Here is a 12,991-nt window from a genome sequence, read left to right as displayed (position 1 = left end):
AGGATGATAACCTAGGCACAAATGATAACTCATCCATGACATCTACTTCCCCTCTCAAGAGGCCTAAGGAGGACCCCCTTATTTCCCCTCCCCCTAAGAAACTCCATGTCCAACCCTTGACCCCTTTTACTTGTCCCATGCAACCCCTTGTTCAAGACCCCCCCCCACCCAACAATTTGGATCATAGTACTTTCAAATAGGTTGAAGCTAAATTGAACACATTGTGGACCAAGATGAAAAAGCAAAAGAACCTACTAATTTATTTGAATATGAGGTTCACCACTTTGGTGGATTTTTTGTGTAAAGTTTATGCATTTTGTAGTAACCATTCTTTAGCTTCTTTAGTCAGGGAAGATGGGAGGTAAGGTGGAGGAAGATGAGGAAAGCAGCTAAAGACTCTATAGGTTCCAATTAAATGACATGTTGAATGTGCGAGAAGGGAAACCAACCCCCTGATGAGAAGAAAGAACGACTACTTGGCCTCATTTTGTGTTAATTTTTTAATATTGTTATGATGGTTAAACTTTGATCTTGTGTGGCCAATATGGAAACTTTTTATATGAACTTTAATGTTGGTAGCCTGATTAGTTTTCTTGTTGGTAACTTGTATGACACTATGGACTATAATGGTTTTGATAGTAGATTGAAAAATTCTTGTAGGTACTTATTTTTTATGATAATGGGTAGCTAATTTGTTGTTTATGATTTGGGACACTGAGCCATCCGTCAAGTGATAGTGTTTCCTTCACTATGGTTGTTCTTATTGGGCTAGTCATCCATTTTGGACTGCTAGTGTTATACATAATAAATGTGACATCAAATATGAAACTCCTTTAGCCATATAATAATATTTGATGGTAAGGGGATGATTGCCTTCTTAGGCATAATAAATCATATAACACCTTAAATTAATCGCATGGAGTTGGACTATATTATCTTGGATTGTTAAGAATATATTCAACTATTATTTAGATTAATTTAGACTAAAGTAATTTTTTTAAGATTTAAACTGAAAATTTATTTTAATTATGTATTTATATTTTTATAAAATATTAATTAAAAAATTCAAATACTATATCTCGAAGTAGTACAAAAAAAATCAAAATCAATGATCTAGCTATTGGTTGCGTATATTATTTATAGATTTTATTTTGCAAGGTTTTTGCACAAACTATCTCATCCAATATTAGAAATGGGAATTATGACAAGACAAATGACAGATCATGAAATTTGATATTGAACACCTAGAAAAAAAATCATCCAATAAAATCTAAAAGTCATAGATATTACTCTTTAAAGATTCTTCTAATCAAGAATCTATCACTTAATTATTAAATCTAAAGTCCCTTACTTGATCCCACTTTATAAGCCATTCTTGGCTTACATGGTAGAATAAAGTCTATTATCCATCATACAAAAAGTAAGAAAAAAGAAAAAGAAATCATACAATTTCATCCAAATTTCGAAAAGAACAATCTATAGAATGGAATTTAAAATTTAAAATTAATATATATTCTTATTTAGAAAAAATGATAATATAAAATCTCCCTATAATAACTTTCAACGAAAGACGTTTAAATTTTATAAGATTATATATTTACATATAAAAATAATTTTAAATTCTTTTTTTTTTATAATTGCCTTTTCTATTAATAATTAATAATCTAAGAATACAATTCACCAAAAAAAAATAGGAGATGCAAGATCACCCACCCAGAATTCACCCAGAATTCACAAGTATTATCTCCATGACAATGAAAATAAAGTAACTCAATCATCTCCCTCTCCCTCTCCGCGACAAATATTATCTCTGCCATTAGTAAAACAAGAAATGCAAAGGCCGATTCATTCGGGAAGCCGAGTTTTTTCTCTTCCATCTTGTAAGGCAACCGCAAGAAGAAATGAACGGTTTAGAATTTATAAGATCTGCTTCCTTACTACAATTGAGCTCATTTATAAGGTGCTCCAAGATTTTAGCCAGGGTGTTCTTCTTTGGAGTTTCTGAGTGCTTGTGTAACTGTTCAAACCAAGATTAAATTACATTATAAATCAGGTTGGCTGGATCTCCTCTACTTGAAATTTAAGCTCTTGTATCTAAAATTTGATTGAATCGATTTTGTGTACCATGGCATCTCTTGGCAGCGGCGAATGCAGAACTAACATCAGTACGTCTAATGAAGAAATTAGCTACAATGAGTCTCGAAACGGGGGATTTCTAAGAAAAAATTGCTTAAATATAAGCAATGTTTTGATGTGGTTGTGTAGAAACATAATGGATGTTGGAAGAGAGGATCCCAGCAGGATTACGCATGCTATAAATGTTGGGTTGGCATTGTCATCGGTTTCGCTGTTATTTCTGTGGGATCGATTATTCCGCAGGGTGGGATTTGGTAACCATGCAATTTGGGCAGTCATGACTGTCGTCGTCGTTCTCGAATTCTCTGCGGGTATGAGTTAGTTTAATTTAATTGTTTCTAACGCAACCATCTTTTTCACCCTAATCGACTAACATTTAGAATGGATGTTGTTGCTGCTTGAGCAGGGGCTACCGTGAAGAAAGGCCTCAACAGAGGAATTGGAAACATGGTGGCTGCATTTCTTGCCTTCCTCGTTTGCCACGTGTCAGAGAAGGTAGTGCGAGGAAAGGCGTTTGTGCTCTCTTCATCGTGCGTGAGTTTTGGTGCTCTCTTGGAATCACCTTGTTGCATTCACCAAATCTCAATTAGTACTCCACTACACTCATTTTGCAGGAGCGGCTACCACGTATGCCCGTTTCTTTCCTTCCCTCAAGAATAAATTTGACTATGCAGTGCTTATATTCCTGCTCACATTCAGCATGATAACGGTCTCTAGATATCGAGTGGAGAATATATCACGCATGGCATACGAACACTTCGCCACCATACTCATCGGATGTGGAGTGTGTTTGGTTGTAAGTATGCTCATCTTCCCCGCCTGGGCTGGCGAGGATCTTCACAATTCCACTGTCAGGAAGTTACAAGGCTTTGGGAAATCTCTGCAGAGTAAGAAAACCGAACGAAAACAATTCAGGTTAAAAATCCTTGTTTTGATTGTGATGAAAATGTAACGTTTTCTTCAGCGTAAAATGTGTGTTTTTCGCAATGGGCTGTTACAGATGAACTACTAGTACGCTTTGATTGGTGTGGCTTGTTATCAGCTCGGTAGATTAACTTGTTAAAATATCTGACTAATGTAATGGGCATGATATATTTGATGCCAGGATGCGTGGATGAATATTTCAGCGGATGCCGTACTGATGAGAAGGTGGAAGATGAGTCAGAAGATATCATACGCAGAGGATACAAGTCTGTGCTGGACTCAAAGGCTACCGATGATTCTTTGGTAAATCGAAAAAATATATAGTTATTAGAAGACACTAATTAAGTGGTAGCCATGACAAATTTTGACATTAAAGAATGTTAAATGGATCGTCTGAAAGCAGTGATTGTACATGTTAATTGCAGGAGGCATTTGCTAGGTGGGAGCCAAGGCATGGTCTATTTCGATGCCGGCATCCATGGAAGCAGTATGTGAAAATTGGAGTGAAGCTTCGTTATCTGGCTTATCCTATTGTGGCCTTGAAAGAATGCCTTCGATCTGAAATCGAGGTATATTCGTATGCATTTCCTCATTCGGTATCATTACCATAAATTTACAAATTATCTTCAATGCATGCACTATAGCTGATGAATTTTTGTTTTGCATACGTTTCAGGCCCCTCATTCCCTTCGTTCACCATTGAAGAAGCCATGCACCAACGTCGCCCACAAAGCAGCCAAATTACTGGCAGAGCTGTCAAGCTGCATTGAACAAATGAGAATATACGACTTCGAGCCAATATTGGAAGAAGTTCAACATGCACTGGAGGATCTTCAAGTTTCCTTGAATTCTCAACCAAAGCTCTTACTGCATTCAACAACAAGAACACCGAGTCAGAAAATCGTACTTGAGAATGAAAATAGAGAAGAGGAGGTAAGGTGGGCGACGAGAAGAAGATCATGGCATGGAGAAAGTAGTGACGAGAAGAGGTTAATGCTGAGACACGGCGTTGAATTTGGAGAAGCACTTCCATTGGCTACGTTTGCGTGGTTGGTGGCGGAGATCGTAGCGAGGCTTGAGCACGTGGTACACGCCGTGGAAGAGCTCGCGGCAATGGCGAAATTCAAGCCTCACAATCCTTCGACGTTGGATCAGGAGGCTTTAATCATAACTAGTGCTGCTTCTCCCCGTAGTTATATCGAGAGACCCACTCTTGCAAGAACGCCGGAAAGATATGTACATATCAACAACGTCGACTGATTTTTCCCTTCAATTCACACTCTAATACAGGAGTCAATTTTTAACATCATACAGTAAGGAAAAAATTAAGCTTGCCAAAAACAAAGTCAAATGCTATGGTTGAATTATTAAATTTTATGTATTAATGATTTACACTAGTCTCATTTTTGTCTCTCTCACAATTGTCATATCATCTTGCTGACACCATGAGCTACTCCTAATCCCAATCTTTCTGAGAGGAGCACATATTTCAACTTCACTATGCATGTCTAATCGAATAATATTATAATTATACCAAATAATCAATTTAAAAATGATATACACTATTATGACATTGGTAAATTTATGAAAACTTTCTAAAGACTAGTTGTTACATCTACTTCCAATCTTGTTTGAGCAGATGTCAAATACCATTTTTAATTTTCACTTCTTTCTAATTTACTAATATCAATCTACAATACCTTCTATTCTTATTTATTATTATAATTATAATCTCATCACATACTTTTATATCATGATTATTCTTTAGTTGTTTCCACTATCTATATCTACATCTCTATAACTCTTGAACTCTTCGAGACCACTACCTCTTATGTTCCAAATATCAAATATATGTTTATTCATGACCAAAAATATTTGTAGTAATGAACAATATTTATTGAAAATATTTCAGATTATAAAACATCGTTCTCTTCTTTCATACGCTTTTCTCTAAATATATCAATATCATTTTTCCTTCAAATATCTGCTTTATATCATCATTTTTTTCATGATATGTACTTCTAGATTTCATTTATGGTTATATCTAACTATCTTTAAAAGTAAATTTAATTATTTTTATATTTATTATTAGTTATTATTTTTGCTTTAAAATAGAGTCAAGGAATCTCAAACCTTTCCTTTTACTTGAAAGTTGGTGAATAGAGTGCTTGGGCACACTTTTTTAGCAAAAACAAAAGGTTTGCAATGCAACTACTGCCACCTACAAACAAGACAATGGAAAACCTTAAATAAATAGTAAATATTAGAGTTTTGAAACCAATTGTTTTAAATATTATGAATGATTTGAATAGAAAGATTTCTAATGACCTAGGGATTCATATTTTATAGCTATATAAAGCGCGCACACAAATATTTATGTCCACACATTTTCAAATGTTGAAGTAAGTCATTATTAATTTGTATGCCAACGATTTCATGTGTTCAAAAGAAAAAAAAAAGAAGAAGATTTGAAATGTTGAAAAATGTCATAGTTTTTTTTGAAACTTATAAGAAATTGAATAGGTTCCTCCACAAGGAAATTCATAACAAAATGAAAGACATAATTATTATTTTTAATTATAATAATCTCTTTGAGTAAAATATTATTTTTATTTTAATACATTTGTAATTGATTAACGTTTCATGTAAAATAAAATTTTTCTCAAAATTATTTTCTAAGTCTTCAAACCTTATTTTTATAATACTAAATCTTATATTAATTAATTAATTTAAATCTATTGAAGGCATTATAAATTAAAATTTAATTTTAATACCTAGAATCACATTTTTAGGACTTTTGTTAGGGTTAGTTTTTTATTGGGACAAGGGTTAAAGTAAGGATTTAAGGGTTAGGGTGAGCATTAGGGTTTGACATTTAGGATTAGGATCATGGTTTAACATTCATAACAAGGTATTAGGGTTAACCATTTAGGGTTAGGGTTTATCCTAAGATTTAGGATTCAAGGTTAGTCTTTTACATTTTGTATGAGGGTTCAACATTTATGGTTATTATTACGTTGAGCGTTATGGTATGGGTATGCATCATAGTTAAGATTGGGATTTATATTAAGGGTAGGTTTAATAGTTAGAGCTAGGATTTAGAATTAGGGTTGTATATTTAGACTTGATTATTAGCAATTAGGATTAGGGTTTAACATAAGGATTGGATAATGGTTTAAGGCTTATCATTTAGGATTATAGTTTGGATTTAGATTTAGGGTTTAGTTTTCCAGATTATGATGTGGTAATTGGGATTAGGATTGGAGTTTATTATTTAGGGTGTAGCATTTAGAACTAGGATTACAATTAAGGCTTATAATTTAAGACTTATTTAGTAATTTATGGAAATAGGATATGATATTACATCATGGTTAGTATTATAGTTATGAGTAGAGTTTGAATTACGATAGAATTTGGGTTAAAGTTCAACATTTAGGATTATGATTCAATAATAAGGGCTATGATTAGTGTTTGATAATAGTGATTAGGACTTATGATTTAGGATCATAATTTAGGGTGGGATTAGGATTAGGGTTTAGCAAATGGGATTTGGGGTTGGAGAGACTTAGACTTAGGTTAAGGTTAAATATATAATTTTTAAAAAAAAATATTAATCATAAACCTAACTACAATTGAACTATAATATAAATTCTCACCATAAATTAATGAAAAATATTATTCCTTATGCTTACATAAATTTCACCTTTGATTGTAAGCGTAATAAAAAATCATAACCCTAATTATTTAATATTCTCACTACAATGATTGTTTGGGTGTTTGAGATCGAAGTTAAAATTTAGGTTTTTGTATTTAGATCATAGTATGCATCATGGTTCTAATTAGGGACACATAATAGTAAATTTTAGTGTCAAGGTTAGTGTTTATAATTATGATCAACACTTAGATTTTACCATTAGGATTATAGTTAGAATTATTTTTAGGTTTATTGTATTTAATAAAATTAAAATAATTGAGAACACTATCCACCTCATGTATACAATTATGTAATGTTTCTTATTTTTTTTCTCTATAATGACTCTGTGCATAAGTTAAATTTTGTGTAATGTGTTTTCTTAGTTTTTATTTTTGGTATGTTCCTTAAATTTGGGCTTCCTTATTAGAGTTTAATTCCACTACACTTCCCTCACACATGTTTATAAACTTCCTCCAATTAATCACTAAGTTGTGTTAAAACTAAATTAAATTTTATCTACTTCAAAAAATTGTAGAACATATATATTATCCTTTTACTTATTTTATATATTTATCCTAGAAATAATGAAAATGATCAATATGTATTTTTAAGTATCATATAGTATTCCTTTTCTTTTTTAATAATTAGATATCTAAATCATACACTGTCTACTCTAAATACTTATTTGAAGTACTTTGTTACCAATTTTAGGGACCACCTCAAATTGGTCGAGCTATATAGTTGTCAACTGAATGAAAAGTGCATATTTTCATTTCAAAAATTTCATAAAAATTGATAAAGTTATACTCATTCTTACTTTTGATCTAATTTTTTTAATAATAAGATAAAGGATAAACTACATACATAGCATAAAAAACTTGAAGTACAACATCAGAATAATGATTACTATCAATCATGTAAGAATATTAAATTTGAAACCAAGCCATGTAATCTCATGAGTGAATCAAAAAATAAATAGTGACAAGTTACAATGCTTATCATATACAAAAAAACATCTTGCTCATAACAAAGAATTAACAAAATGATATTGTTTCACATGAAGGACTAGTCCAATGCACCGAAATTAATGTTGCTAGTTTTTTCTTTATTTTTCTCAAAAGCACTGATAAGAGGATCTACACCTTGAGGAGGGTAAGTGGTAGTCTCCCAACTTGGGCCTACCTTGTCCCACTTCAGTTGGATGGCCCCATTCGCTTTCTAGATATCAATGACTCTCTTTAGTGAGCTATCTTAAAGCTTCACATTCTTCCTAATTTAGCATGTTTGAATAAATGTCAAAAAAATGGACTAGTTGTATACCATCCTTATATACAATCATTATTCCCTCATTAATGTAGATCATGAAGTGGTCCTTGAGTAACTCTACAACCATAGATACTTGTGACATGATATTGAAGAAGGTGAGTTTAAGCATAAACCTAGTAAGTTCCCTCTTGATATTTTGGAAGACTTCATCATTCCTCTTTTTCTGAAGATACAAAATCACTTCAGTAGATAGAAAAAACTAGAACTGATTAAGCACATTGTTAAATTTATCTACATGACTAGCAAAGACTAGTAAATGGAGTCAACAAAAGGTAAATCATGCATGAAAGCATTGAAAAGAAGGGAAGCAGAACATTTTTACTTTAAAGCATTCAAGATTTGATGGATTTATTTTAAGCCCCAAATGGAAGCGTTTTCACATAATGTTCATTTGCATTTTAAATGAAGTGTCCATCGCACTGGTTTAGTTTTTAATAGTAGCCATTCAAGAGTGGATTTTCTTAATTAAACTATCCAAACATTCCAATGAAAATCATTATAATATTTAGACATGCATTCCATGAAAAAGCAAGAATGGTTCATTTTTAAGCTTTTAAACATGGGTTTTCAAGCAATCATTATAAGAAACTTGCAAAAAGTTGTTAGTATTTTTCTCCCACAAACACTTGCAACAAAAAAAGATTATAGGTTTGCTACTGGTTAGTCAATCCAGCAAACTCATGGGTTTAAACTGCGATCCCACAATGCAGGATCGAAGCTAAAAGGTAGCGGGATTGGAGTTAAAAAAATTTGTGAAACTAAGAAAAAATGGGTTGTGAGAAGAAAGTAACAGGGCAATCTTGCGAAACGATGATCGCATGGGTTTATGGGGACACTTTCCCACTGACAACTTTATCTATGGGTTCGATAGTGGAGGATAAAAAGTGGGGTATAATGATTGAATAAATAGGTGAAACATTTGTTAGGATAAAGCACGAACAGAAATAAAAAACTACATGCAAATATAACCAATAACAGAAAATAATAGAACACAAGGCACCAAGATTTAACGTGGTTCACCCAATCCTTGGGCTACGTCCACCAAACAGCAAGTCCAATCTTATTACAATCCAGTGATTACAACCTGATTACAATCTGTAATCCCTTACAGCTCAATACCGCCACAAGAACCAATTTCGTATCACAACATTATGAAAAATACCCAACCCTAAGCCCTTTTATACAAGTATTAAACCACTTTAGGGTTATAACATGTCGGCCATATGTCAGCCATAATTGCTCCACCAACAGTAAAGACATAACCTGTAGTACTTCACCTGGTATCAATATCCCCTACCAAATCTAAGTCAACATAGCCCTGTAAATTAGTAGTAGAGCCCCCAAAGTGTAAACACTTATTGGATTTCCCTCTCAAATATCTGAGAATCCACTTGACAGCATTCCAATGCTCAAATCCTGGATGACTCATATACCTGCTAACAACTCCCACTGCATGTGCAATATTTGGCCTAGTGCATACCATAGCATACATCAAGTTTCCTACAGCTGAAGAATAGGGTACCTTGGACATCTTATCTTCCTCTTCTTGTGTCTTGGGACACTTTTCCTTAGTCAATTTGAAATGACTGGATAAAGGTGTGCCGACAGCTTTAGCATTCTCCATAGAGAAACGTTGCAACACTTTCTCAACATAATCAGCTTGAGATAGCATCAATGTTTTGTTCTTCCTATCTCTGCAAATCTTCATACCAAGGATTTGTTTTGCTGCCCCCAAATCCTTCATAGCAAATGCATGTGCTAATTGGCGTTTCAGCCCCTTAATATGATCCATGTTAAACCCAGCTACAAGCATATCATCAACATATAAACATAAAATAATGTAGCTATCATCATCCAACCTCTTAAAATAAATAGAGTAATCTGAATGACACCTATTATATCCATGCTCATGCATAAAACTATCAAATTTTAGATACCATTGCCGAGGTGCTTGCTTCAAGCCATATAAACTTTTCTTCAATTTGCACACTAAGTTCTCCTTACCTTTGACCTCGAAACCCTGTGGCTGAGCCATATATATTTCTTCATCCAAATCACCATGAAGAAAGGTTGTTTTAACATCCATCTACTCTAAATGCAAATCTTCAGTAGCCACAAGACTTAAAATAGTATGAATAGAAGTCATTTTAACAACAGGAGAAAATATCTCATCAAAATCAATTCCCTTTTTCTATGCAAATCCTTTTACAACTAACCTGGCCTTAAATCTTTTCTTAACTCCTTCCTCTTCTTTCAACCTATAAACCCATTTATTCTATAAAGCCTTTTTACCTGCAGGCAACTTGCACAAATCCCATGTCTTATTTTTCAGCAAAGAGTCCATTTCATCTTTCATTGCAGACTCCTACTGAATCTTATTATCCACCTACACAACTTCATAATAACTTTCAGGTTCACCAGCATTAGCAAGTAAAATAGAATACAAAGAGGGAGAAAACCTTTGTGGAGGTCTAATTTTCCTTGTTGACCATCTAACATTCACTGGTGTGTGTGGTATTTGTTGTTGTAGTTGTTGCACATCATGAGGAATGACTGAAACATCAGCTTTTGGAGTATCATCTAACACTACATAATCATCTTCTTTCTTCTCATGTTGCTGCAACAGATCTTTGTACAACACTTTCTCATTGAATATGACATCCCAACTTCTAATAATTTTAAGATTTTCAAAATCCCAAAGCCTATAACCAAATTCATTAATGCCATATCCAACAAAGACACATTTCTTTCATTTAGCTTCTAGCTTGGTTCTATTTTCAGAGTCTATATGAGCAAAAGCTTCACAACCAAAGGTCTTGAGAAAAGAAAAACTCACCTTCTTACCAGTCCATGCTTCCTCTGGAATACCACAGCCCAAAGGAGTAGAGGGACCTCTATTAATCAAATATACTGCAGTATTGATAGCCTCTGCCCACATGTGTAAGGGCAACCCAACATGCAACCTCATGCTCCTTGCATGCTCCATTATAGTCCTGTTCATGCATTCAGCCACTCCATTTTCCTATGGAGTCCTTGGAACAATTTTTTGTCTACGAATACCATTAGTGGAGCAATAATCTTCAAATTCATGACTGCAATACTCGCCACCATTATCAGATCTAAGACATTTTAATTTCTTACCAGTCTCATTTTCAACCAAGCATTTCCATTTCTTAAAAGTTTGAAATACATCAGATTTCTGTCTAAGGAAATAAACCCATACTTTTCTAGTTGTGTCGTCAATAAATGTAACATAATAATGAGAACCACCAAGGGAAGATACCTGAGCTGGTCCCCATACATCTGTATGCACAAGCTCTAATTTCTCCTTTTTGTTTTCCTTCCCTGTCTTTACAAAACTCACTCTCTTTTGTTTTCCATACACACAACTTTCATAGAAATCCATATTCACACATTTTAGACCTGGTAAAAATTTCCTTGAATGAAGTACTTTCATACCTTTCTCACTCATGTGCCCAAGTCTATTGTGCCACAATGCTGTATCAGAATCTACAACAGTTATTTGTTCTCCCTGCTCAACTGCAGTAATTGTTCCTGAATATTCATTTTTCTCTGAAACAATCAAAGTAGAAGGAACAATATGAATTGTACAAAGATATAAGGTTCCTACTTTCACACCTTTTGCTACTACAAGGGTACCTTTTGAAACCTTCCAATTTTTATCATTAAAAGTAACTACACAACCCTCATCACCGAGTTGCCCTGCTGAAATTAAATTTCTACTTAATTTTGGAACATGTCTTACCTCATGTAGTAGCCAATGATTCCCATTCTGCAACTTAATCTTAATTTTTCCCTTTCCAATAATATGACAGGGTTTATTATCCCCCAAATAAACAATCCCAAAATCCCCTTGGACATAATCAATGAAATAACCTCTATGAGGTGTAGCATGAAATGAATCACCAGAATCTAAAACCCATGAATCATCAACACTCTCTAAAGACAAAAGCAAAGCATCCTCTTTGGATTTTTTACTTACCACATTTGCCTCCTTGTCTCCATCTGATTTATCTCCTTCATTTTTCTTTCAATTCCAGCAATCTTTCTTTTTGTGCCCTGGTTTCCCACAGTACCAGCAATCATTTGGTCCTCTCGATTGAGACCTCCTCCCCTTTGACTTTCCTCTTGATTTCCCATGATTTCCAGAGTTACTTCCTCTTTCAGTCATTCTGCCCCTGCTTTGTGCATTTAAAGCACTTTTTGATGTAGATCCACCTATAATGGGCACCCCTGGATGTCCCAAAAAACTAAACCAAATTGCTGAAAGGAATTATGTCAAACAGTTTGCATTCAACTTCTTACAACCCCTTATAACTTCGGAAATCAAACGTTTATTTTTTTATTGTGTTTCGTGCATGGAATTGGTATCATACAACATAAACAAGAAAGAAACTACAATAATATGCAAAGTGGAAATGAACTACTGCTAATAAAATGTTATTTTCAGAATTCATAAAACCAAATACATGTCAGATTTATCAACTCACTAATTATTTCAGCAGTACTGACATAATACTCCAGCCCATGCTTTCGAACTTGCTACTACAATACTTTGTCTTTCAATCAGTCCACTACCTTCGTAATACCATTCCCTCCAAGCGGCATAAGCGTCGAACAAGTAGTGAAGAAGATATGAGCAAAATATCAAATCTTCCTATAGCCGGAAATGCAACTAAACTACCTGATAATGAAGCCAATAAGAAAGAATTCCAAAGGCCAAACACCAAGGGAATGACGTCTAGAATGTTAAAAGAGAGGATAGACGTCCTCAAATTCCAAGAACAAAGCTGCAACTCACACACCAATTTCTTCTCATATTCAACCTGCCTAATGAAGCCACAAATGCTTCTTTTTATTCTATTCCCACGAGTCCGCTCAACTCATATG

General features: G+C 33.8%; 1 protein-coding gene across 1 annotated transcript; it reads left to right on the top strand.

Annotated features, from left to right (window-relative positions):
• The first annotated feature begins 2,125 nt into the window (after positions 1-2,125).
• On the top strand, positions 2,126-4,320 carry LOC149563373 (aluminum-activated malate transporter 14-like). The gene is made up of 6 exons (XM_089828143.1): positions 2,126-2,447; positions 2,543-2,680; positions 2,751-3,023; positions 3,242-3,363; positions 3,486-3,629; positions 3,736-4,320. Exons 1-6 carry the CDS (start codon positions 2,126-2,128, stop codon positions 4,318-4,320), a joined length of 1,584 nt encoding a protein of 527 aa, XP_089684269.1.
• Positions 4,321-12,991: the final 8,671 nt, after the last annotated feature.

This window comes from Cupressus sempervirens, chromosome 4 (assembly GCF_028749045.1).
Source record: "Cupressus sempervirens isolate cs-2001-9-10 chromosome 4, ASM2874904v1, whole genome shotgun sequence".
In the NCBI taxonomy this organism is placed as follows: Eukaryota; Viridiplantae; Streptophyta; class Pinopsida; order Cupressales; family Cupressaceae; genus Cupressus; species Cupressus sempervirens.
The sequence above is the reverse complement of the archived record's forward strand: the minus strand, read 5'-3'. Positions and strand labels throughout refer to the sequence as shown.

Bases quoted from the DNA above. Each gene is read 5' to 3' on its own strand.
- LOC149563373 (XM_089828143.1), top strand. From the start codon at position 2,126: ATGGCATCTCTTGGCAGCGGCGAATGCAGAACTAACATCAGTACGTCT. The intron at 2,448-2,542 runs GTATGAGTTAGT...CTGCTTGAGCAG, and splicing joins CGTTCTCGAATTCTCTGCGG to GGGCTACCGTGAAGAAAGGC. The intron at 3,630-3,735 runs GTATATTCGTAT...CATACGTTTCAG, and splicing joins GCCTTCGATCTGAAATCGAG to GCCCCTCATTCCCTTCGTTC.